We start from the raw sequence: 24,784 nt of genomic DNA on the forward strand, positions 1-24,784 counted from the left end.
AAACACACTTTGATAACTAAAACTATGAAAATTATTGAACTAAGTTTAGCAGCTTGTCATATCAAATACTATAATACTGCAAGGTATACTTGTATGTTTATGCTTAAATTGTGAGGATAGGGGACCATACAAAATTAAATCAGTAAAGATACAGTCAAACATTTTAATAGCAAATTTAATTGTGTACTTTTTTACATTTATTGCAATATTTGACTGTTACTGGCAAGCCTTTATTTTCCCTGAAATAATGTATTGTTTTAAAGCGCTCATTTAAAAAGATTGCATACACCACATAAAATAAAACTTGATCCCTCATGTGGAAGATTTGAGACATGGTTTTTTAAAACATGAATAACCTGAAACAATATGACTTCATTGTTTACCTTTCTACCTCACCTCCACTGAGTCACCTGACCAGCATGACTTCTGTTTCCATATGGCACAAAGCGTTGCTTCAAGTAATGATTTAACACCACGTTACTGCATAGAAATGATCAGCGCCTGCGCTAGGTGTACAAATTAACCACGTTATTAAAAAGGGAGAGAAAAAAAAAGACAAACTGCAGAGAAATTCTTAAAAAAAAAAAACTTTATTGAGAGAAGAAAGCGTAGTCAAGTGAAATATTGCACTAAATATCCAGATGTTTGAGGATTTACTCCCCTGCATGGTTAACGTATTAACTCCCAAAACAAAGTTCTGTAATGCACTGACTGCAAACAATTAGAGCCTGAGTGTATCACAGAACTTTATTTGGAAAGCCACAGTGCCACCTCATAGGTTTGTCCTTGTGCAGAGCCATATCCACCTCACGACAGGGTGCTCCTTTAACCTGCAGGAAGGCATAAAAACCAAGGGAAACAGGACATCTTTGTCGGATTATATCTTCAATGCATAATTTAGCGATTCAAAGGAGCAAATTTCACTTTTAGGTCAAAGTTGGTTGTTTAAGACATGAGAAAACAAGAAACCTGGCTGCTTGAAGGACTGGGCCTACAGAAAGGCTTGCTGTGTGGTAGGTCCTCCCTAGAGGAGCTAAAGCAGGCCAGATGGAGTCTTCTTACACATTTCTCTATTTAAACGGATTATTTATTAGGATATGTGTTATAGTTGACCCTGATCCTTTACTTACCTCTTTGATCTTGACCATCTGGTTGGTTGGTAACATATATAATCTCTTTATCAGCTTAATGTTTGCCAAGTTTTCACTTTCTTCTAACTTTATTAGGACATTTACCCTTGTGCCACTGATTCTACCTGTTGAGCCTGGACAACTTTATAATCCAACTGGCCCTGGAGGTTGATCTTTTCACCGGACAATGTTAGATGAATACAAGAGCAGTAAGGAAGGTCAGCTGAGCTCCAGGACTAATTATGTTCCACCAGTTTAAAGGTAGTTAGGACACTTGCCACTTCAGCAGCAGTCAAGTGGCAGGAACTTGAGAAGTGCAGAATGATGCAACCAAACATTTCATGTCACGTTCCAACCATTACCTTCAAATGATTCCCACAACAGGACATAAAAGCAAAGTAAGTAGTGCAAGTCATACTGTACCTGATAGGTGGATGCAGGGGGAACCAGCTGCAATCCCAACACGAGGGGCAAATATGATAAAATGCAAAGGCAGATAGCGATCTGAGGACATTGCAGGCCACGGAGAGATTCGCAGTGCAAACGCCTGTTTTCCTTGCGGTTGATGAACGTCTGCGGACTTGCAGCGCTCAAATCGTGAGGTGTCTTCTGCCGCTTTTACCTTTTCTTCCCCGAGTCCTGTGCAGTTCCCTATATGCAGCTGGAAGAATGTCGACGTGGAGCTGCCAAACGTGAACGCGTGTTCATGAGCGCGCCTGAGGGGGGGGGGGGGGGGGGTAGAGAGAGAGAGAGAGAGAGAGAGAGAGAGAGAAACCGAGTCTTTTTAGAGTAATTTCACGCTGTGGCACAGTGGTGCTGCACTTTAGTGTGAGCTTCTTTACAGATAGGTGATAGAGGCAGGACTAGGGCTGCCTTATTAGCTTGACATATTTCTAAAGCTGGGCCTATTTAATTACATCGCGATTCGACGTGTTACTTTACCATGAGGTGTCAATATGGTCACAATATGTGGATTATATAAGGCTGCACAACTTTCTAACACAGCGGTCATCTTGAACTTCCTGTTCAAGTCTAAAATTACTGGCAAGAAACAATGTAGAAATACTCTTTATAGGCTACAACTGAAACCTGTGTAGTTCTACTACAAGGACTGTTATCAGGAGTCAGAATCAGCAGTATATGGCTGAGGTAGTAGTTGAAGAAGTGGTATGGAAGGTATGAAGTAGTATAGTACATAAAAGTGGGCCAGTAATCGATCAACCTTGACAGAAGTAAATAACCTGCATAATGTACTTATACACAGTACACTTGATCTAACATACAATATGCATGTATTATCAGAGCTGAATGGTTCAGGCTCCCCCACATTTCTGGAAAAATCTCACTTATTCTCTTTAGAATATTTTGTGTAGCAGATTAATGAGTAGCAGCCCTCCTGTTGCAGCAGGAAAAGTTAGTCAACCAGAACTTTGCACGACTCAAACAGCAACATAACTGAAAATATCTTGATACACTTTATAAACTCCAAACCATAGCTGTTGAATACTTATGTAGTAGAGTAGAGTACACGTTCAACATGAAAGGTAGTAGTGCTACGAGTATGTAGTGCTTAAAATTTGAAATACAAAAAGAATCAAAGTTGTACTTAATTTACTCCTCTAGCCTGTAGTATAAAAGGTAGGCTCCTCATTAGTTTGAGCCTGTGATATTGTTGCAGCGTATATTTCTTCAAATACTGTAACTGATGCACATTAATTGTTGTAGTTAGGTTTAACTACTGTTTAGTTGTAGTTTGATGATACCAGTGTTCAATAGAGGTGAAGTGATAATACCATAGTTTCAAAACCTTTTAAATACAACTGAACAGGTCTCCAAAAAATAATGGAAATATCTTTACTTCATAGAACAAGAAAATATCAGGTTATATCATGATATATTATTGGAATGTTATAACCAGTGAGGTAGAGTAACAGTAGGATTTTAACACTGCACTTTTTCTTGAATGTAAGCTGGAAGGATATTTAGTGGAGTAAATAGTGGAGTAAATAGAACTTTACTCATTTATAACACTTGAATAAATGCACTTTGTTACGTTTCACCAGTGACTGTTTATTAATATGCTGTATGTTTTGTATGTGAAATCCTCTGTATGTGAGATTTGAAATGCAAAATATTTGTGTGGCAGAGAAAAAGTATACGATCAATGTTATACTTGAGCGCTTGAACTTACTTAATAAAGCCAATTCTTGGAATTTTATCAGGTCTATCAGGCTTTAACTTTTTAATTGGTATGTGACTTACACATCGTGTCCAGAAACCTCTGTTGAAGCCCTTAAAGCTTTACTTATCCTTTACTTATTTACATGTGAAATAAGTAAGTAAGTAAATAAATACCAAAGTAAAACAAAAAATCTCTACTTGGAATTTCTTGTTAAGCAAAAAGGAGTTTTATTTAATACTGAGTTTACTTAAGTCTTGAAGGTGAAAGTACATGATGTTTGTTCAGTGCTTTGGAGCATTCAATAATACATCCACTGACCTGTGAAGGTCATTTTAAAGTGGTTTGTGTTCCAGTTTGGCTGCTCTGATTATGTTCTTTTCACACCGACTGGCCTCAAATTTTAAAGTATCCCAACTTTATCAGCTTTTGCCATGGTTTCTATGCATTTTCCCCATCAAAATAACTGGAAAAAAGTAGAATTTTGCCTTTGAAATGTAGTGGAGTAAAAGAGTAAAATCCCTAAACAATACAAATACTCATGTAGAGCACAGATACTGTACTTAAATAGGGTACCCAAGTGAAAAAGCTGTTTTCCCCCACTGCAGAATTTTTGCACTGTCTTCAGTGTTTCCTGGGGCCCAAGGGCTCCTACCTCCACATTGGGCTCAGCCGCCAGCAGGGGGCGCCACACAACAAACACATTTCTTCTCGGCTTGGACTAAAATGGAAATGTGTGGCGTTTACAGTCTTGAGAGGAATCGGCTTTAATATGACACAAAACGCTGCTATGCTGTCTTGTTTACTCCTAATCGTGAGAAAAGGCTATCTTTGACACATCTACCGGAGTTTGTACTGGTGGTACTGGCTTGCTCCATGTACGCAGGGATATCTCCCTGCTGTGCTGCTCAGCCTAGCGGCCTCCTCATGCATTTACAGCCTTCAACGCCTCATAGGCCGGTGGCGAGGGGGACGATCCCGGAGCCGCAGCTCGGTGGGCAGGGCTATAATTTCCCGTAATGCTCGTTGGATAATAAGAGGAAGTAATATTTGCCTCAATTCATTTACCGCTACGGACTATCTACTCCGGACCGTTCGCCATTTTAATCAACCATTTGAGGACTAAAACAGTAACATTACGGAATAAGGCGTTTCTTTCCGGAAAGGCAGATCTCCATGACGATGGAAATGGAGGTGATGCATTCCAGTCAACAGGTAAAATATCGTACATCAGAATATTTATCAAAAGTGAGCCATGGACTTAGGGACAAACCAGCTAATTTCATTTTGTTCAAGCAAATAATTCGAGGTAACTTTTTATTATTTGTTCCATAGTAATGTACAAAGTGACAACCCAACGTGTCAAGACGTTATAATGTAAAAATTACAGCTTCAATGCTGGTAAAAAAAAAAACCCAAACAAACAAACAAACCCGTGACGCTTCTTCAATGTGAGCGTTTCTCTCCACCTCCGCTCTCACTTCTGCAAGTCATCGACTGTGACGTTTATGTCGGACAGGACGTTAAAGAAAAATATTTGTATGAATATTAAACTGGTATTCAGTGTTTCTGCTGATATTCCTGTTTAGAATTAAAATGACCAAGTGTGTTAAGAGAATTCGGGGTGTTTTTGCTCGTAACTTTCCGTTTCCTCCAAGCATGTGATCTCATTTCTGATATGGCTGATAAGTTGGAGGCGTAACCAGTTTTAACCAGTCTTTGAAAGCTTAACCGAACTATTTGCCTCGATTATGAGGTTACGTGTTTATTAACACCCCCCGTCAATAAGACATAAACAAAAAGCACCCAACAAAAAAAAAAACACGACATTCTAAGTTGAAATGTCATGGTATTTCATTAATTTCTCATGTCATGTTGAATGAACCTTGACCTGGTGATGTTGTTATTCATACTTAACACGTACAAAAAATAAACACACACACACACACACACTTTCCTCACGTTACCAATGTGGTCAGTGTGACTTCAGGTTTAACCTGTGAGGTTCAGCGGAGGTAATTTGGGGAACGTCACGGTGTTTCATCATCCTCGGTCAAGGGTGCTCAACCCCTGGCTTCTGATGAAAGAAGGTAAAAACCAACTGCAGGAGTCAAGGCCCCACTGAGGCCCTTGAGTTTAAGAGTACTGAAGAGAAGTAAATGAACAACCCACAGTGAAAACACTCTCATACAACTTTCCTCTATCAACCAGTTCAAAAAAACAAAACAAAACAGAGAAGCCTTTAGCTGCTAGCTTTCAAAATAAAGCTGGATTTTTTTTGTCTCCTTTATTATAGTCCAGTTGTTTATTGTTAAACAGGGACATCTGAGCCATTTTATGAACTTATTTCCTTTTTGTGGTGCCAGTATGTTTCCATCATGATCAGCTTTCATCTGTTTTGCGAACGCAGAGAATGACTTTGGTCTGATAATTTGTAATTATCAGTGGAAGTAAAAGAGCCGGTCTTGTGTATGCGAGAGATCTTTTTAAGACAAGGGATTGTTGTTTAAGCCTCTCACATGACTTGTCTGATGAGTTTTACGAGTTGTGACCAAAAGACAAGAGTGCGTTGGTGACCGGAAGAAGTGTGTTACAAAATACCACAAAGACATTTTCAGGGTCCTTCCTCATTCCAGCAGTAGCCATAATGTCTGGTTGTGCGCTCACTCACCTTTGAGATAGTGGGTGTGATTTAGTCTGTGTAATCATGTAATCCAGCAGCCATGACTCTGATGCAACATTGAGGCAAAGAGGGTTACTGGGTTCTTTTTCTTTTTTTTTGCAGTGCCACAGCTGTAGTCAAACATCAAAGGAGGCATAAACATTTTAGGCTGTATTTTCTCCTTATTCTGCTTTATTTCTCCTCACTTCTCCTTTTTGGCTTCCTCCAGGATGAGTCTGTTTTGGCCATGTGTCTGACTGAAACTACCATGAAGTCCAAATCCCTATCTATTTTCAGAGGAACATACAAGTCACATGCTTATTTCTCCTGAACCATGGTCTTGGGTTTATGCAACATCCTGGGGCCTTTCAAAATGGCTTCCCTCTGTAAGAGAGCAGCACAGTTTATTTGAAGACATCTTGTTTAAAAACACGCAGCCTGTTATGGGAAATCTGCAGGAAACAGCTATAAATTACATCCTCGTAGCAGTGCACTCACTTTTATGTGTAAACAGTCCATGTTGGACAGTTTTCAGCAGGCTTAGTTGTTTGTTTGAAGACATCGCAGGGAAGAAAAAAGGTCTGTTTCAAACTGATGGCAATTTTTTAAAATTCAGATTTCCCGAATACTTCTTCTAGATAGTAACTCACATTTTTATTTTCTTTAATATTAAAAGAAAAATACACCAACATTGAGGTTAATATGCCCATCTGCCGTCAGAGCCGGTCAAAAAGACACACAGCAGGCTCTCTCCTCTGAGCTTGCAGTGGAGAGCTGAGATCCAGAGAATCTGCTAGTTAGCTTGGTACATTGAGTGGTCATGGACAGGAAATGATATCATAACTCTGTCAAGTCATCAAATAGATAAGGTTTAGGATCTTGGTTTGACCTGAAATGATCTTCTTTATTGTCACCCTCTCATATAAAGTCAGCCATGATTATCAAAAGCGGTTGCCCCTCTAGTCATTCACTAATATTTTGTTTTGTTAGCTTAAGTCACAATGAGGTGCTGCATGAAATCACTGCACCAAGACAGGAGAGATGATGATCATGATTCTAAATTATTTTATAGGAAATGTTGAATACAACCCTAGATACATCAAGCCAGGTAAAGACAGTTTTAAAGAAAAGTGTATTTGATGACTTTGGACAGAGGTATGCTAACACTTCCCATCCGCTACCATTCATTTCACTAAGCTAACTAGCATGCAGCTGGTCTCTGTAGTTCTCAGCTCCCTACTGCACCCACAGAGGAGAGAAGGGTATCAATCTGCTTGTCTGGCTCAGGGGAGGCTGGTAAAAAAAAAAAAAAGCCCCCCCCCCCTCCCAAAAAAAGAAGTTCCTGGAATACACATATGATAAATTGAACTTTATGTATGTCCAAGATGAGGCTCATAAGACTATTTCATTCACACCTTAAAGTAACTGCATGGCCAATTCCCTTGGAAAGAGTAGCAAGCAAGGATACATGTCTGCTGTTGGGTGGTGGCAACAGGGGAAAGAGAGAAGTGCATCCATTATTCATGCAGCCTCTCCCCCTTGACATTAATGCCAGTGTTGTTGCCAGTGAACAGATAGTGAGGGACAGGGTAGGGCAGGTGCAGCAGTCCTGCTCCACACCAGGGACACCCATTCTTTCCCCAATGCTGATCACAATCTCACCACAAGTAGGCCCAACTATACACGACTCTGCGTCTTTTTTTCCAGGACATGGACCTTATCGACATACTGTGGAAGCAGGATATTGATCTTGGTGCCAGACGGGAGGTGTTTGACTACAACCACCGTCAGAAAGAGCATGAGCTGCAGAGACAGCAGGAGCTGGAAGAGGAGAAGCGGCTGCATCTGCTCAGGGAGAAGGAGAAGGCCCTGCTGGCACAGCTACAGCTCGATGAGGAGACGGGAGAGTACATACCCCGCCCACCACCCAGCGCCCCACTGCAATCAGCTGTCGCACCTCTAGAGGTTACTCAGGTACCTCCACATGGCAGCATTGCCACTCCCAACTCATTTGATAGGCTGCGTCTATGTTGTAGCTTGGTAACCAACCCCTCTTATGTAATTACAGACACACAGGTGGCTCTGTGGCTTTGCATCTGTGTATTCATCAGTAGAAACTTCTCTGTAGAGATCTGAGATCTATAAATATATAATCTTTTAAAAGATAGTTTTCCACAAAGGACACTAAGCTGGTAATTAATAGCACACATATCTACCTCTTTTGCAGAATGTGGGCTTCACAGAGGAGAATGGCGATGCCATGTCATTTGATGAATGTTTGCAGCTCCTGGCAGAGACATTTCCTGTAGAGGAAACTGAGGTAAGAACGTAAAAGTATTACCACATATGTTACATCAGAGCAGTTTTTGTAAACTGTCATGTGTTTGACTCATAGAACGCTTGCTTAGACGCAAGTGCTGTTTCAGTGCCCAGCAGCAGCGGCGTAATGATGTCCCCCAAGCAGCCAGCTGTATCGCCGGTCACTCTGTCCTGTGATCCTCTACCACCTCCACTCCAGAGGATGTCCTCAGATTTGGAGCAGGCCTGGATGGAGCTTTTGTCCCTTCCTGAGCTGCAGGTAAAATACATGGACTCTATCCCCTCAATGGCATGGTGGGCTGTGTTGTGGAACAAACATTCTACAAATGGCAAAGCCTGTTTGAATTCATTTTGCCCTGTGAGGGTGTGGCAGGCTTCAAACTTTGTTGTCAGGAATAGGAAGAATTGGGCACGTAGGCTGCAGCCATATCACTTTAAATCCAGTGCTGCTTGTATGTTGGCTAATGGGTGTGGTAGTGTATTGGCTATACAACTAGCCTCACCTGTAGGTGTTATAACCGTCCCAAATGTTTTCAGCATGGAGTTCCGCTAGAGGGACACCGCTGTCCTTTCATCTTCCCCATATTGATATGAATGTAACCACAGTAGCATGGGTATCTCAACAGTAAGGAAGTCGTAGCTCCAAACCTAACCTTGTAAAAAGTGCACGTTACCCCAGCTTCATAAGTCTCTTAGCAGTATTCTAACAAATGCTGATATTTCACCTCTTAGTGGTGTGTTAGCAACTGCTGCTGTCACCAGAGGCCCCAAGATCACATTATCACAGTACCTTATTCTAAAATTCATGATACAATAGCACTGAGATTTATTGAATATTTCCATAAAGAGTCATTTTCTAAAACTCTTTTTAAACTCAAAATGAAGCCCCTAACACAGCATATGGTTAAAACATTTGATCTCACTTGTTTTATATGCCACAAAATAACAATACTTATGGTTGTCATGGTTGACCAACGCTCTCATAAACCTACGTGTACGTCCTGCATTTCCAATTTAATTATATAATAATTAAACACACACACACCTATTATTAAACAGAGGCATGCACTAGTAGTTGTTCATTAGCACAGCTGTTAGCTGTGTCACCCATTGTCTCAGTAACAACCAATCACTGATGTCACTGGTAGTGCTAGGTTTGTTTTGTGTCGTCCCGCCTTGAAAAAGTAGTCAAACAATTTAAGACCATTATGGGCAGAGCTCCATGTGGAGCCTCACCCCATTCTCTGAGTGCTTTGAATGAATGCACCTTATTTTGGAACATGTAGCTGTATAACTGCGAATTCTCCAGAGAATTATGCCAGCTGCATGGCAAGAAAATGGACATCATTGGATGAATATTTCTTCACTTGTAAAATTCTTCTATTCATTTTAATGATTCTTCATCTTGTTTCTTTTTCTAGCAATGTCTGAGCATGCAAATGGAAGACACGCTGGAAAGTACAACCTATCCTCTCCCAAACAGCACTGAAGTACAGGATCCAAGCTACAGCTTTTACCCCATGTCCACTCTCACAAATGGGGAAACAAACAATTTAGGGGTGTGTCCCTCAGAGTTTATGAATACATTTGATGGCTCTGTCGCCACCGTAGCCCCACCAGACAATCTCAGTCCACTTAAGACAAAAGAGCCTCAGGTGGATACAAATTTCAGTGCAGAAAATTTCTGTGACATGTTCTATCCTGAATCCATCCTGGAGGAGAGCCGTGGCCAACATGGCCTTTCGGAAAATGAACAAAACATCATCTCTGATGTCCAGAAAAAGCCACTCTTCACACCAGTGGACCTTTACAGCCTCTCACCTGGCGACGTATTTGACAGGGGCCAACAGATCCTGACAACAGAATTGCCAGACTCTGATTCAGGAATTTCTTCGCACACAAGTCCAAATGCACGCTCACCTGGGAAGTCTGTACACGGAGATGGTTACAGTGATTCAGACATGGACATGGACCAGAACCCTGGCAGTGCAGAATCTGACTACTCAGAGCTGTTCTCGATAAATTTTCAACCTGAGGAATTTCATCAAGCAGTTGCTATATCAGGACCAATAGGTCAGCCTCACCAGCAGCAGGACAAGAGGCCCAAAGAACAAAAAACTGAGCCGTCAGAGGAGAACGGCCACAACACCTCTCCCTTCACCAAAGACAAGCGCAAGAAGAGCTCTGATGTGCGTCTCTCCAGAGACGAGCAGAGGGCTAAGGCCCTCAAAATCCCATTCGCTGTTGACATGATTATAAACCTGCCTGTTGATGACTTCACGGAGATGATGTCAAAGCACCAACTGAATGAGGCCCAGCTGGCCCTGGTCCGAGACATACGCCGCCGCGGCAAGAATAAGGTAGCTGCACAGAACTGCCGCAAACGCAAGATGGAGAACATAGTGGGGCTGGAGGGTGACCTGGACTTGCTGAAGGAGGAGAAGGAGCGGCTGCTGGAAGAGAAGAACCAGAATGTCACAAAACTGAAGGAGATGAAGCAGCAGCTCAACAGCTTGTACCTGGAGGTGTTCAGCATGTTGAGAGATGAGAAGGGGAATTCCTACTCGCCAGCCAACTACTCGCTCCAGCAGTCAACCGACGGCAACATCTTCCTCGTTCCTCGCACTAAAAAGACTTTCATCAAGAGCGAAGACAACCACTGAGCTCCTTTATAGTAAGGTACCGCATTATTATAGTAATGCTATGCAATAACCTAGTTTCTCAGCTTTAAGCAGCTCAGCAGAACTATTGTATAGTTTTTGCTTATTCCTCTTAAATGTAATATTTTTGATATTCTTTTGTACTCTACCTTCACAGATTCTATAACCAATGTAAATAAAACAGTACTTGCCTGAGATTGATAAAAATGTTAGTGTATATATATTTTGTATAGTTGTTTCTGTATGCCAATTGTTTCAATCATTGTTACTCATGTTTTATAACTTAATCAAATGATTTGCTGCAGTTTTTTTTTTTATCCGCTCTGCTTTTCAATAAACTATTCATATAGCTCTACGGCTGGGTTTTTGTTCCTGAAAACAGAATGACGCATCGTGTACCACAGCTCCAGCCTGGAACAGATTGATGCCAGATGGGTATATAGTCTAAGGAGTGATTATATAACTTACCACATGTTCAAGTTGGTTGTTGACTTGACGGCTCTACCATGGGGCTCACAAATCAGGAAATAAAAGCAATCTTGTACTTAAACAAGTGTAATTGGCTGAAACCACATTTCCAAATCTCCTTGTCTTTAATACAGCACAGTTGTTTATACCGTAACCTAAATCTTTTAATGCTGTGAAACTCCTGTTGCGAAAGAAAAATCACACCCACTGCATTTGTGTTACACAACAAAGAGCACAATTGTTGACTCGCAGTATCGTATGCTGTGTGTGAACCATGCATGACCGCCACACAATGGTGCAGTGGGCCAGCACAGTCCAAAATAAAGCCCTTCACCAGCAGTATTTGCTCTACACGCACTTTCACACACAAACACGACCTTTGACCACCAAGGACAAACTTCAGGGGGTGTGTAGCGATTGGACGGCCGAGGTAACAAAGTTCAAGTAATTAAATGATCAAAACATGATATTGAGATACTGCACACTAAAGGCAAACATTTACAACTTCTTTAGAGAAATCAAACAACTTGTGGATCATTTCTTTATTTAGGACAGTCAGACTTTACATTTGCACATTTCTCTCACTGGCCAATATAGTTCATTGATACTGCTTTGTTGTAGTATATAATGAAGTCATCCCTCTGTTGAAATACTACCCTGAAAAAAACATTCAGGCAATATTTTACTGTTTTTGACCTGACCAGGAGTGACTTTGAGAAATACCATTAATATGCATATATTTGGAGTGCGGCTGCACGATAATAGCAGCAGCTATTGGTAATTTGTTAATTTCATGAGCTAAAGTTTTGCTCATCATCCGTTGCTTATGAGGTAACGCTGCAATATTGGCAACCCCCACCCCCCCAAAAAAAGAAAAACAAAATCCCACATCCTGGATCCCTCAAATAGAACATACAGTACTGATGTCACTGATGGAGACATGGGCATCTTCTTCATCTATATTTTGGAAATGAATAAATCCTAATGTCTTCAGTCAGCCAAAAAGGAAATTAAATCTCTGAAAAGATGTCAACCACGCTGCGTCTTGTGCTTCAGGGACTAGTAGGAGGAAATTGGTCAGAACTTACTGTTTTAAGGCTACTTCCTTTTACACCTCAACTCACGCGCCAGGGCTTGGAATGTTTCGATGCTGCAAACTAGTCAGGTATTTTAGCACTTTGGAGAAATATGTCTCTCTTTTTTTTTACTGAACCATTTCGTCACAACAGTTGGTTGCTCTCTACCTGTGACCTGTTTTAAGGTTCCTCTGCTGGCCACAATGATCACGTCGATAGAGGAGTTTTCATTATTTTGCCTTATAAGATTTCTTTTATTAATCTATAAATACTGCTCCTCTTTTTTTTGGCTTCAAGGTATGGTACCGTTGATACTTCAAAAGTCCCTGACTTGAATAGAAAAACAAAACATTTTTTGTCTTCGTGGTTGACCAAGCTGTGTGGGAAGGTCATGGGCTGATGCTGGTCAAAAGTGGAACCTTGTCACCAAGTGCAGTTAGTACACAGTATGAGCAGCCTTGGATAATATTTTGAAAAAGTCTTACCCATCCAGACCATTCCATGTTATCGCGTCTTTACAGATTTTCAGCGAGAAGAGAATGCCTCTTTCCACATCTGCAAATCAAGCAAAGTGGTTACTCTTACCTGCTCCATCTTCTTTAAGCTCAGCTTTTGTGAAATACTCACTCCCTTCTCATGTAAATGTCTGAAATCTAGTTTTTGTAGGTTAACTGAAGTATCTCTGACTCAACGGGATCTCCAAAGTGTCCAGGAACTAGTCTTTCTTCGCTAGCACCAGCTGCTGGAAGGTTTAGCTAGCCTTGAAAGAGAGATAGACGCTCACTACCAGGCACGACACTGCAAGCTTCCTCCATGGTCGGGTGTGCTCGATGCTGCCTTCTCCTTTCTCTCTCAAAATGCTGACTGGTCCACTGTGCTGGGGGCTGAAGACGTCCTGTCTGACAGTCATCTGCAATCTTCCACACTAGCGATGCTGAGGGCCCACCTGCAGGTGCTTGTGGCTGTTATAATCCTACACGCTCAACACCGGTATAGGAGATGTACAGGCCACTTCTGCTAGGACTATCTAAAACTCCCTTGTCAGTGTACAAGTACATACATACAGTGCTCCCGAAAAGAAGAGAGTTCTAAACTTCGTAGTGACAATGAGCAGATAACAAATCAACAACTCATTTCATCTTTTCTGAACCAATGACGCACTGAACCTCATGTTATTTTACTACACAATTTTATTCGGTCTTTTTTTCTACTAATCAAAATATTTGAACAATCTAGAATTCAGTTTACTGGGAACAAGCAGAGTGAGGGAATCCCTTAATTCTAACCTTTTATATTAGTTGACAACGGAACTACGAGGGATTTACATGACTGTGCTTCACATACAAAAAAATCAAAAATACACTTGACACTTGAAATTGAGCAATCATAATAAACTTCAGAAAAGTAAATAGTGTAATGGTAGCTCCTCTGAGGGCCTGAAACAACTATGCTAATTGACAAAAACCAGGTTAAAAGACAAGGTTCATTGGCCATTAGAAAAACTAACCCATACAAATACGTAAAAGGTATTAAGAGCTGATTTCAGATAAGAAAAAAAAAACAAAAAAAAAACAAAAAAACAATAAGAACAATTTACTCCTGATACCAATAGGCACAATACACACACTTCAAACGCACAAAAGTGGAAAAACTGCTTAGCAGGGAAACATCTATCACAATTGGGGAAGGGGTATCATCTGCACTCATGTCTTCTATACAGTCCTTCTTGCATAAACTTCTCCGATAAAGCTGCAGTAAAGTCTGACTCGTGAGTTCCTCTAATGCTCTCAGATGACTGCCTCACAGTAACCTGCAGCTTTCCTGACAACTCCTTTGCTCACCTCCTCGCCTCTCCTGCTAAGAACTGAAGCCTGTTGAATGGATACAGGATAGAACAGATAGTTATTCTGCACTTTCATGGGCTCACTCTGTACTGTGCTAGGAAGGATGGTGGGAGACTGATTGCAACTTACCAAAAACATGAAATATCTAATAGCGTCGTGGGCCGTAGCCACCTCCACCGCCGCCGCCAGAGCCGTAGCCACCTGCAGTTGAGGATTATCTTTTATCAAAAGAGATATTTATACTCCCGCCCTCATTTTTCTGCACTTAATTATCTGTCAATAATTAGGCAAAACAAAAAACATTGGGAAAAATGAGTTCATAATGTGGATTCCTTCTCTCGACTTCAGAGAGGAAAAAAATAAAACTTTAAAATATGAAAAGGCACATCTTTGTCACTCTTTAGGAGAGGCTGCATCACTGGATTAGATCTTTTTGACACTCACCTCCATAGGGTCCACCTGAGTTTCTGCCCCCAAAGTTGTTCCCCTTCATTGGCCCATAGTTAGACTGTTGGCCACCATAGTTTCCAAAGTCATTATAATTTCCTCCTCCTCCGTATCCTAGCAACAAACAACAATATTAATGCAAGTCTGAATAGAAGATCTCTACAGTTTTGCGTCCCTCTGGATTACACTGTTTGATGAAAATATTTTTTTTTTACCTCCATTATTACCTCCATACCCTCCATCACAACCGCCGCCTCCGAATCCTCCACCCTGGTTTCCATACCCTGGACCACCTCCACCACCACTGCCATAGCCTCCTCGGCCTCCTCCATAACCTGGTCCTCCGCCATAATTACCTCCTGGACCTAGAATAATGAAAAAAAAACAAGGAAATAAAATGTTGTAAGACACTCTTTACCTCAAAAAAACAAAAACCATACCACAATTCACCATAGCAGAAGTACATATATATCCAAAAATGAATTTTAAAGTCAAGCTGAGATGAAAAATGCCCATTCAGACCACATCTGAATTCATATTGTGCACAAGTGTAACAATGCACGCCAAAAAGTACACAGAATATTCTTTTATCAAAGCTCTGACTTTGTACGGCAGGCTTCTTTACCATCGGATCAGACACACCAGGAGAGCAACGTCAAGGAGGCGTCAACACACATCCAGGGCTGCTGTTGGCTGCTCAAACTGCTAGCTCCACAGCAACCTGGCTCTACAGGAAACACTACAAATGTGGAAGCAGATGGCACCCTAACATATTTGTTTAACAATAACTGCTCACCATTGTCGAAATCGTCACCATAACCTCCTCGTCCCCCACCGTAGCCACCTACAAAAAGGAAGAGTAGAACAGCTTTACGCACAGCAACTAGGGTCTATTATTAAAGTTACATATCCTCCCTGTTGCAGAGGCCATAACCGCAATGCAGGGTTATCTGAAAAATCGATCTCTTTGTTGAACTTCTGTTCACGAAGGGGAAATCTTTTCAATCTCGAAAAATTATGAAATGATGGAAGGACTGCTCGTGATTAGAAGTCAATTCTGAAATCAGAGCACTGTCAGATGATTGGCATATTACAGTCAACTCTTCACGAATGATAAAGCAGCTGTCACAACAGCTACAACTCACCACCCCGGTTAAAGTTGCCACCACCTCCAAAATTACCGTCTCTGCCCATGAAGTTTCCAGATCCTCCACTCCTCCCTAGTATTGATAAAACCATCAATTAGGAGGGTTTTTGAAGCAGCGGCTGTCATTTGCACAGTATTTTGACAGGCTTACCCCTATTACTGGACATCGAACTCATTTCCTGTTTTGAGAGTGCTTTCCTGACTTCACAATTATGGAAGTTAATTGTGTGGTACTTCTGGGCTGTAAGGTAAAACAATGAACAAGTACACTTTCAATAGTTTTTTTGCCCCTAAAATGCAGACAAACTCAACAACTTTACAATCACATACCAACAATTTTGTCTACAGTGTCATGGTCATCAAAGGAGACGAAGCAGAATCCCCTCTTCTTCCCAGTGGAGCGTTCCTCCATGATGTCAATGCATTCAATTTTTCCGTATTTCTCAAAATATTCCCGGATATGGTATTCCTCAGTGTCCTCCTTGATACCACCAACAAAGATCTTTTTAACTGTCAAATGGGCGCCTGGTTTATTAGAGTCCTGAGGGAAAAAAAACAACAACAAAAAACGGATCAATGAGCAAAGAATGTCAAAAGAACTTATTTCTCAAGTCTGTGGAATCAGAGACAGACAGACAGACACTTGATTGGACCTTTATTGACAAAATGCACAAAACCTCAACTTGCCAACTTGAACTAAAAACAAAATGTAAAGGAGATGAACAAGCTGTGTGACAAAGCAGGCCAACAGGGAACACGTGTCCTTGGGATCTAGAGTCCAGGGGAAAACAAAATCTTAGTGGACCTTGGGTTGACTGCCTGGACTACAGGCCAGAGAGCAGGAGTCCAGGCCACTGGAGTGGAGCTGCTCTGCAGAAGATGAAGGTGGAGCTGCTCAGGAGGACAGACCAGACATAGGTTGGCAACTGGCAAAGAGCCGCTCTGGTGCATGTCCCCCATGTTGGATACTGGTGAGGAGCCAGGGGCATGGCCGCTGGTTAACCATCCCCTTGTTGCACAATTCCCTTGTTCTGCGATTGGCCTTCAGCTTAGCCAGAGTCAGAAGGTACTTACATTATAAACCAGAATTAGAGTTGTAATTCTGTCATAAACATGAAAGGCAGCAATACCTGAAAGTACTGTCTAGCCTGCTGAAAACTTTAAGAAAGTGTAGTATGTGTCAGTTGAGCAGCACGTGTCAGAAATACAACCTGCAGCTGAACTGCGGAAGACAACGTGATCAGCTTTGCAGCTGCAGCACAATGCAGCCAGGCCCAGTGGAAATTCAGGGCAACCTTGATCATCACCAGATGAAGTAGTACAATTCTTTTGAAGTACATATTTTGCACAAGGGGGCATACTTACTTTACTTGTTACACACAACTGTGTTTATAACACTTTTAAATACTGGAGTGTGGAAGATTTATATTACATTTGTCTCATTCTACCTTTTAATGGTGTGACAGGTCAGTCTATATATCCTTCAAACAAATAGACAAACAGGAATATGTAAGGTAATGCTGCAAGTGATGGAAGTAAATATGAGTAGTGAAGGAAAAAAATGTAAATTCATGCCGTGCTGACGTGTGTACATGCATGCTGCTGCATGGCCATACTGGTTCTAACTGCCCTGCATATGTCAGAGCCTCAACAAGGCCCCCCACTAAAAAAAAACCCAATAAGACACAGGTGAGACACAAAAAAGGTGGGAAACAGACAATGACAGGAAATAAACAGGGGAAATTACCTTCTAAATAAAACAGGTATTGAAAAGAAAAAAGAAAACATAAGGAGCAAAACTCCAACAACAGAGTAAAAGAGTCCAAAACTTAAAAGGTGCACAAAGCCTTGTTGCATGGTTTCAGTGCAATCTCAGTTTTGTCTCAAATCGTAGGCGTCTCCCCTTGATCCGCTAGCTGCCTGCCCCCTGAATACACTATGAAAAAGTCTAGACTCTGAAGACAACACAGGGCTCACAAACCGCAAACAAACACTGAGAGCACAGGAAGTGCACATAAATATAACAACCCACGTTCCAGCCAATCGCTGAAAAGATGGCTGGGGATGGGGGGGGGATTCGTGCACATGCATACATTTGGGAATAAGCAGTCAATTGAGTAGCATAGTAACAAGCTGCTACATAGCTGGACAGCGTCTGACAACTCTTTGTTACACTTTGGGAAATGGCAGAGGTCCGACCAAACAAAAGAAGCTCAGATGAATATTTGGCAAATAGAAGAGAGATTGAAAAGGAACGAACGAAGACCCGTATTTACATCGGGGATTCGTTTCAGGGGTGGTGTGAACTTCACCAACAGAAGGGCTTCCTAAACGTGGAGATTGGTTGTTGTATAAGCATGCGCTGCTCACTTGAGCCCTTGTGCCAATAAAAAGTCATTAACTTGCAAATCTATCCCATGAGCTACATATATCAGCTGTAACTCATAACCTGTACTTCAATACTTCATTAAGGTATTGTATAAAGACTTAGAATATAAATTTACTTAACAGTTGGAGCTCACTCTTCTTAGCGATGTTAGCGCAGCGCAGGTCCACTTTCCATGACGGTGCGCGTCATTTACAGAAACACGTCAGGCAACATCCCTTCGTGCACCTTTAAGAGTAATACAACTAAAGGTGGCCATGGTCCAGATGGGAAGGTGACACTATTTGTGCCATCTGAACTGGTGAGCTTACCTCTCTGGATACAGCCCTCTTGGGTTCAACAACTCGGCCATCAACTTTATGAGGCCTTGCTTTCATGGCATCATCAACCTCCCTCACTGAGGAGTACGTCACAAAGCCAAACCCTCTTGACCGCTTGCTGTTGGGGTCCCTCATTACCTAGTAACAACAAGACAACAATACTCCATACTATCATCATACTAAAGGTTAGAACACATTACTAATGAAGCTAATATATCAAATGAATACTAAAATACATACCACACAGTCTGTAAGTGACCCCCATTGTTCGAAATGGGCCCGTAAACTCTCCTCCGTGGTCTCAAAGCTCAAACCTCCAATGAAGAGCTTCCTGAGCTGCTCCGGTTCTTTAGTTTCACGGTCCTGCATATTTAGACGACATGACAACAAATACCAAAGCTATGAATAAGACTCCAGGAATCTTCTCGAGTAAACATTAGCGTAAAACACCGTCACATTGGGCCTATGGAGGTCCAAGCCTGGAGAGCACACCTACTACATAAGGTTGCAGATAACGTATGCATTTATACGCTGGAGTCATAAACGTTCTCATGTTGCGGCTGACTACTCCAACCTCAACTGACCTCACACCGAAACCGAGACTAATACGGCTGATATAACATACGTGGTGGTGCACCCAGAATCAATGCACCAGGTAAAAAAAAATAAAAAATAGTAAGTTTCGACCGTTATGTGTTATTTGGTTGCAAACAGTTACCAGACTGAGGCCCATTAACGTTTAAAACAGGCTCAGTTGACAATCGAATTGCTTAGCCAGGGCGGTCTAGCTAGTTCATGTTATCAACTGACGGGTTTTGTTTTCATCATTAAAATATCTGCAGTAATTCAAGCGTAGGAAGACCAAAATATGTTTACTTAGTAAAGGATAGGTCCCAAATTCACCACGCCAGCACCACCTAGCTTGCTATAATATGCACCATCGTTAGCTTTGATGCTGCCTTAGCTAACGAGGAATTCGAGCCACATCAAATGCAAAAAAGAAGCCACGAATCAGTACAAGAAACCAGTCACGTCTCCGCCGTGGCATATATAAATGTTGAAGAATCGCCACGGCATCACTAAATACAACATACAAGCATATTTCATTAGAATAGTTTCAGAGCATCTGACCTCCATTTCGCGGATGTCCACAGGCGTAGAGCTGAACGGATCACGTGACGAGAAGACCCCCCCCCCCCCCATCAGCTTGGAAACGAAGCCATCCTTAAAACTACAGCACAAGACAGAAGCGGAATTTTCTTGATAGAACTGACGATTAAAAACAACATGAATACGGAAAATTCGTTTTTGTTTTTTTGTTTTTTTTAAAGTGAAAGAGTTTGTGAATAACACATATTCTTCCTGTCGGGGTTTGGGGGGGAATTTGCGCCATCTACCGGTTGAAGAGAGATACACTTGACGGAAAGAGAACTCTTTTTGTGATCAAATGTTTTTATTTAAGGACACATCATGCTTTTATACATCAATTAGAACATGCTGAAACCTACCCAGGACATCCCCAACTGAGAGGTTAGGTACCAGTATAAGTTCATAAATGATAAACGGCGGATATGATATGCTTGCATGCTCGTCCTGTCTTGGGTTTGCTCTGTTCATCTAAGGCATTGTACATTACACATTTGCTATTTTACCAAGGGTCACAATCCAGCATGACCACAACGAAAGACTCGGAGTACATCACATTTGTCTTTTTTCATAGGCATTAAATTTGCAAACAATAGTCTGCCTTGATGAAGGGTAATGGATGAATTCACACTGGGAGGACAGCAAAATGGATTGAGATGGAGGCCTTATTTTCCAAAACTCAGCAATAACAGAGCAGTACCAAAACATAATCCAAAATGTCCCTGGAGCATTAATAGACCATCTGGTATCATTATTAGGCCTAGCAAAGGCCTGATGTGTGATGTGGAAAGGAATCAACTGGTGTGTTTAATAAGTAGGCTATGTGATGAATTAGACGATACTGAACTCAAACAGAAAGAAAAATTCTGACAGATCTCAGTGTAAAACAAAAAAACAAAAAAAATTCTGAGTAGAAAATATATTTTAACAAAATATTGTTGTAAAAGCTTTTTTAAAAAATGTGAAAAAGGCTCAGGTCACATCGCTACTGAGAATCAATGGATGAAGCTCAACATTCCACTGTTATTAGACATGGGTTTAATTATATCTTCATTGCTCAATGTCAAATAGTTTAATAAGTCACGTGGCAAATATGGTTGGTTGATATTGAAACTTGTCTATCATAGATAACTACGCCTACACTTACACACAAAGCACGATTCTTACACATGAAAAGATGATCTCCTAAAACAACACGGATGACAAATTTGAGACTCCTCAGGGTTTTACTTTAACAACAGAACAAACCATTGTAGCCTCAAAATGCCACCATAAAATAAAAACTTCATTTCACGACAGGGATATTTATTATACTGGTTTGATGACTAAAATAGCGATATTTCATGGAATGGAATCAGATCATAATTTAAAATATTACATGACTGATATTTAAATTGCCGCCATCATTAATTGTGACATACATCTGTGTTTTGTGCCCAAGTTTGATCTCAAGGATACACCACTGGACCGATATGATGTATGAGCCAGATGCTACCGAGCCTTGTTGAAGCTGACCAGCATCTCTAAATATACGACTGCTTTATGGATCAGACAATGTCTGTCATTAACTTTATTGTACTGTGTGAGCAAAATACAGCCCCAATAAAAAGGGTAATGTTTTTCTGACACTATTAATGCTGAGTATTTATGATCAGTCCATAGCTCACATTCCGAGACAGTCTGTGTTTTGTCGGTTTATACCAGAGCAGTTTCTGTATTTACTCATCTGAGGTTTACTGAGCTTTTATTCCATTCAAATCTGTAGAAACATTCATAAATATACAAAAAAGTAATTATAGAGCAGTCCCATGTGCAGCAGTATTCTGTCCTTAATTAGATATCTAATGAGTGTGACATTTCTACTTCAGAGCATTTACAGATTAAACACTAACTACTGGGTAACATTAAAGGCAGTAATATAATATTTTGTATATGTTTATTGGAAAATTGGACCCCGTTGGATCATTTAGGATGATGGTGGTATTACAGACCATGAAGGCAGCAGATTATCTGAAGATTCACTGTGGATGGCTGCTCTTCCGGACCCATATTACACTGAACTTCTGAAGAACACGCTAGCAACTGGTGCTGACAACAAAGAGGCGATTCCGTTGTCATTATTTGCTCTCTGCCTGTAGGAGCAAGAAGATAAATCACATAGTAAGCACACCATAAGTGTGCACGAGAAAGCCGTCTTGCATGTGTCACTAATTGCACTTGAAACTGTAGCTTTGTTATTATTTGTTCTTGGTCTCAGTTTATGGTGAATTTGTAAGTACGATGCAGTGACAAACATGCTAACAAGCAATAGAGGCTAAAAATTCTTCTGATCGTGTGACATCGAAGCGTCATATTTTAATCCAAAGTACTTTAATGCACTTTCCACTATTTTTATTTTGTTTACTGGCAAGTAGTGATAACAATGTATTTATAAGTAGTGAAATAGGAGAAACACTGTATGAGCACGTTTGGGATACTTGTACAAGTTTCTGCAACTTTATACTTCTACTCCTCTTTCAAAGGGAGATGCTAATGTTTTTTTTACTGCATTTATCTGCAGCTGGTGAAGCTGGAGATGATGGACGTGTGACATGTGTGACATATCAATACAAGGCTTTTCTAAACAACTTGTTTGTGAAGTCGCCCCCATCTACAACAGGGAGACTCTCTGTACAGATAAATTGATCAGTTTTAATGAAAAAATAACCAAATAATGTAATCCAATATGTAACACCGCTTAACACATTCAAATCCATATTTAACCCAATGTATTGCCTTAATACCCATTTTGTTTCTTATTATGATCCCCTGAACCTCTCATGCGGCAACGCTTTGTACTTTGATTGATTGATTGTGTTTGTTCAAGTTTTCTGCACTATTTTATGGTGCCCAACCAAAATGAGCTCATAGGATCACTTAGTAGTAAGTGTCCTCTGTCTTTGCTGCCAAGGATTTTCTATATATCTTGATGTCAACAACTTCTTGAAGAGCCAACTCAACAAATCATCTTCAGACAAAGTTGTGCAACTTGCTGTGCTATACTGTTTACAAAATGAATTCATTCTTTTCTGTGCAAATTCATTCTTGCCAGTTGAGGTTCATGTCCGCCCTGACAATTAGAATACTGTGACCTCACTGATAACCGGTGCACCCAGAGGCACATGGGCAGCACATGTCGCTGTTTTTCTCCTCTCCGTCACTGTTTACCTTGTGGTCCACATCAGGGGTCACCAACCTTTGTGAAGCGGAGAGCTGCTCCTCGGGCACCAATCAAAGCAAAGGGCTACCATTTTGACACACATATAGAGATTGCATACAAACAAAATTTTACCTCTTTTTATAAAAACCCGTTCATACATAGACAAATCTGGGACAGGCCTGTTGTCATTTTCAAATTCACACCAATGCAAGTGTGATTAAAAGATAGAAACAAAAAATTAGATGCAGCTCACTGGTGAGTGGCGCTGTGGTGAGCCATTTTTAGAACAGGCCCGCGGGCGACTCATGTGGTCCTTGCGGGCGACCCGGTGCTCGCGGGCACCACGTTGGTGACCCTGGTCTAAATTTTTGATAAAACATTCCTTCACTTTTGCTTTGATATTTCCTTAAAATGTCCTGTGATAAAAGATTCTTTTGGGGGGGTTAAATATTTCTTGGTCTGAATTGAATGTCCTGGTATCATGTGCTGCATAAATAAAAGGGAGGTATTGAGGTATTGGATTGATGTATTCAGGATCAAGCACTAAGAGTGGTATTTGTCAGAAATGGTGAAGTCAATATATTGATTTTATTTGTAATAAGGTACAAAAACATATTTATTTTCTCCGGCGACCGAGGTAATCTGGGACAGAGAAGTGGATTCTGTCATGGGTTCTTCAATCTATCATTTCTAGCATTCTACAGTTACGTTATGCTGGATAAACTGCTGCATATTTGCCCAATACTTGAGTCAAATTTTCAATATCTCTAAAAGAATATTGTCTCTGGCAGGTAATATCATGTCCGACCCCTCTCATATGATATTTGAAGAATATCAGGTGAGATCAAAATAGTCCTGAGTGTTATGGTGTGGTACCGAATGCTAAAGAGATTGATTAAATTGGGTCGTTTTTTGGGGGGTTTTTTTTGGATTGATTTGTAATGTTTAATACAATATTTGTTGTGAAATGTTCTTTACTTGTTACAACTGTGACAGAGACTTCGCTTTGGGCTGGAAGAAGAATTTCAGAAGAATATTGTGATATAAAATCAGATATCTTTGTATCTTGGTGTCAGAACTTTCATGATCAACGCTATTTGTCACAGTGACTCTGCTATATCACGTCACCAAGAGCCAATGTTTGAAAGTTTTGAAGCTGAGAGATGCAGGTACAGTATCAGGCTCTCCCAGATGTAGTTTGATGGATGCTCGGTGTACGTCTCCTTACTCCCACCTCAGGACACATTTGTTTGTGATCCCACTCCTCCGTCTTTGCACCCGACTGCCCTCTGACACTAAGTTTTATCGCAGCTTCCATGTAGCAGGAACACACTTTTCTGTATTAATGTGAAGACTGCAAAATATTCAATTTAAATATATATTTGTTGATTCAATTGCCATTCAGTTGCTTTTTACAATTTATTCTTATGAGTTCATCCACTCCATGATTTATATTACTCTGTCTGACTCCAGGAATAATGTTATGTTGTTTGATTTCTTTTTCATTTACTCCACCGGTCCATGGTTCAGGAAGGAATATTACATTGTTCTTTAGTTTCTTATTTAAAGCGATAAAATACTGTCTTTGTGACAAAATCACATTTAAGATCAAAGCCAAGATTAAAGTCATAACTCTTAGAAAAAAATCGGGAGATCAAAGTCAGAACTCTGCCACAGAACATTTAGCTGATTTTGGCTCATTTGAGCTGCTTTGTTCTTTTATGAATGATTTCAAAACACCAGGGAAAAAAAAGGAATTATCATCATCATTGCAAATTGGAATATCTATCACAGCTATGTA

At 40.7% G+C, this 24,784-nt stretch overlaps 2 protein-coding genes and 1 long non-coding RNA gene across 5 annotated transcripts; 1 reads left to right on the plus strand and 2 right to left on the minus strand.

Annotated features, from left to right (window-relative positions):
* Positions 1–580: 580 nt before the first annotated feature.
* Positions 581–1,800, minus strand: LOC147252345 (uncharacterized). The gene is made up of 2 exons (XR_015118839.1): positions 1,554–1,800; positions 581–830 (listed from the first exon to the last, which is right to left on the minus strand). It is a non-coding gene; the product is annotated as an uncharacterized LOC147252345 (long non-coding RNA).
* A 2,515-nt stretch (positions 1,801–4,315) lies between these two features.
* Positions 4,316–11,315, plus strand: nfe2l2a (nfe2 like bZIP transcription factor 2a). The gene is made up of 5 exons (XM_086220623.1): positions 4,316–4,524; positions 7,679–7,945; positions 8,199–8,291; positions 8,367–8,549; positions 9,712–11,315. The coding sequence occupies exons 1-5, from the start codon at positions 4,486–4,488 to the stop codon at positions 10,951–10,953; spliced, it is 1,824 nt and encodes a 607-aa protein (XP_086076749.1). The 5' UTR covers positions 4,316–4,485; the 3' UTR covers positions 10,954–11,315.
* hnrnpa3 (heterogeneous nuclear ribonucleoprotein A3) lies at positions 8,188–19,918 on the minus strand. 3 transcript variants are annotated; one of them, XM_086220625.1, is made up of 11 exons: positions 19,770–19,918; positions 18,879–19,001; positions 18,630–18,776; positions 16,263–16,473; positions 16,084–16,173; positions 15,931–16,005; positions 15,582–15,629; positions 15,001–15,150; positions 14,783–14,899; positions 14,468–14,539; positions 8,188–13,049 (listed from the first exon to the last, which is right to left on the minus strand). In XM_086220625.1, the coding sequence occupies exons 1-10, from the start codon at positions 19,839–19,841 to the stop codon at positions 14,484–14,486; spliced, it is 1,089 nt and encodes a 362-aa protein (XP_086076751.1). In that variant the 5' UTR covers positions 19,842–19,918; the 3' UTR covers positions 8,188–13,049; positions 14,468–14,483. The 3 variants fall into 3 exon arrangements, with proteins under 3 accessions (XP_086076751.1, XP_086076750.1, XP_086076752.1); XM_086220624.1 differs by lacking the exon at positions 8,188–13,049 and adding an exon at positions 13,667–14,365; XM_086220626.1 differs by lacking the exons at positions 8,188–13,049; positions 19,770–19,918 and adding exons at positions 13,667–14,365; positions 19,131–19,268.
* Positions 19,919–24,784: the final 4,866 nt, after the last annotated feature.

The sequence above is a fragment of the Aulostomus chinensis genome, chromosome 12, assembly GCF_037954235.1.
Source record: "Aulostomus chinensis isolate RoL2024-O1b breed Wild chromosome 12, RoL_Achi_v1.0, whole genome shotgun sequence".
NCBI lineage: Eukaryota > Metazoa > Chordata > Actinopteri > Syngnathiformes > Aulostomidae > Aulostomus > Aulostomus chinensis.

What these genes read in the sequence shown, in the direction of transcription:
- nfe2l2a (XM_086220623.1), top strand. Translation starts at nt 4,486, where the DNA reads ATGACGATGGAAATGGAGGTGATGCATTCCAGTCAACAG. An exon ending in TGATGCATTCCAGTCAACAG is followed by an intron (nt 4,525 to 7,678) that starts GTAAAATATCGT and finishes CTTTTTTTCCAG; the next exon opens with GACATGGACCTTATCGACAT. An exon ending in TGTCCCTTCCTGAGCTGCAG is followed by an intron (nt 8,550 to 9,711) that starts GTAAAATACATG and finishes TTCTTTTTCTAG; the next exon opens with CAATGTCTGAGCATGCAAAT.
- hnrnpa3 (XM_086220625.1), bottom strand. Translation starts at nt 19,841, where the DNA reads ATGGGGGGGGGGGGGGTCTTCTCGTCACGTGATCCGTTCAGCTCTACG. An exon ending in TGGCAACTTTAACCGGGGTG is followed by an intron (nt 15,630 to 15,930) that starts GTGAGTTGTAGC and finishes TCCTTTTTGTAG; the next exon opens with GTGGCTACGGTGGGGGACGA. An exon ending in TGGTGACGATTTCGACAATG is followed by an intron (nt 15,151 to 15,581) that starts GTGAGCAGTTAT and finishes TCATTATTCTAG; the next exon opens with GTCCAGGAGGTAATTATGGC.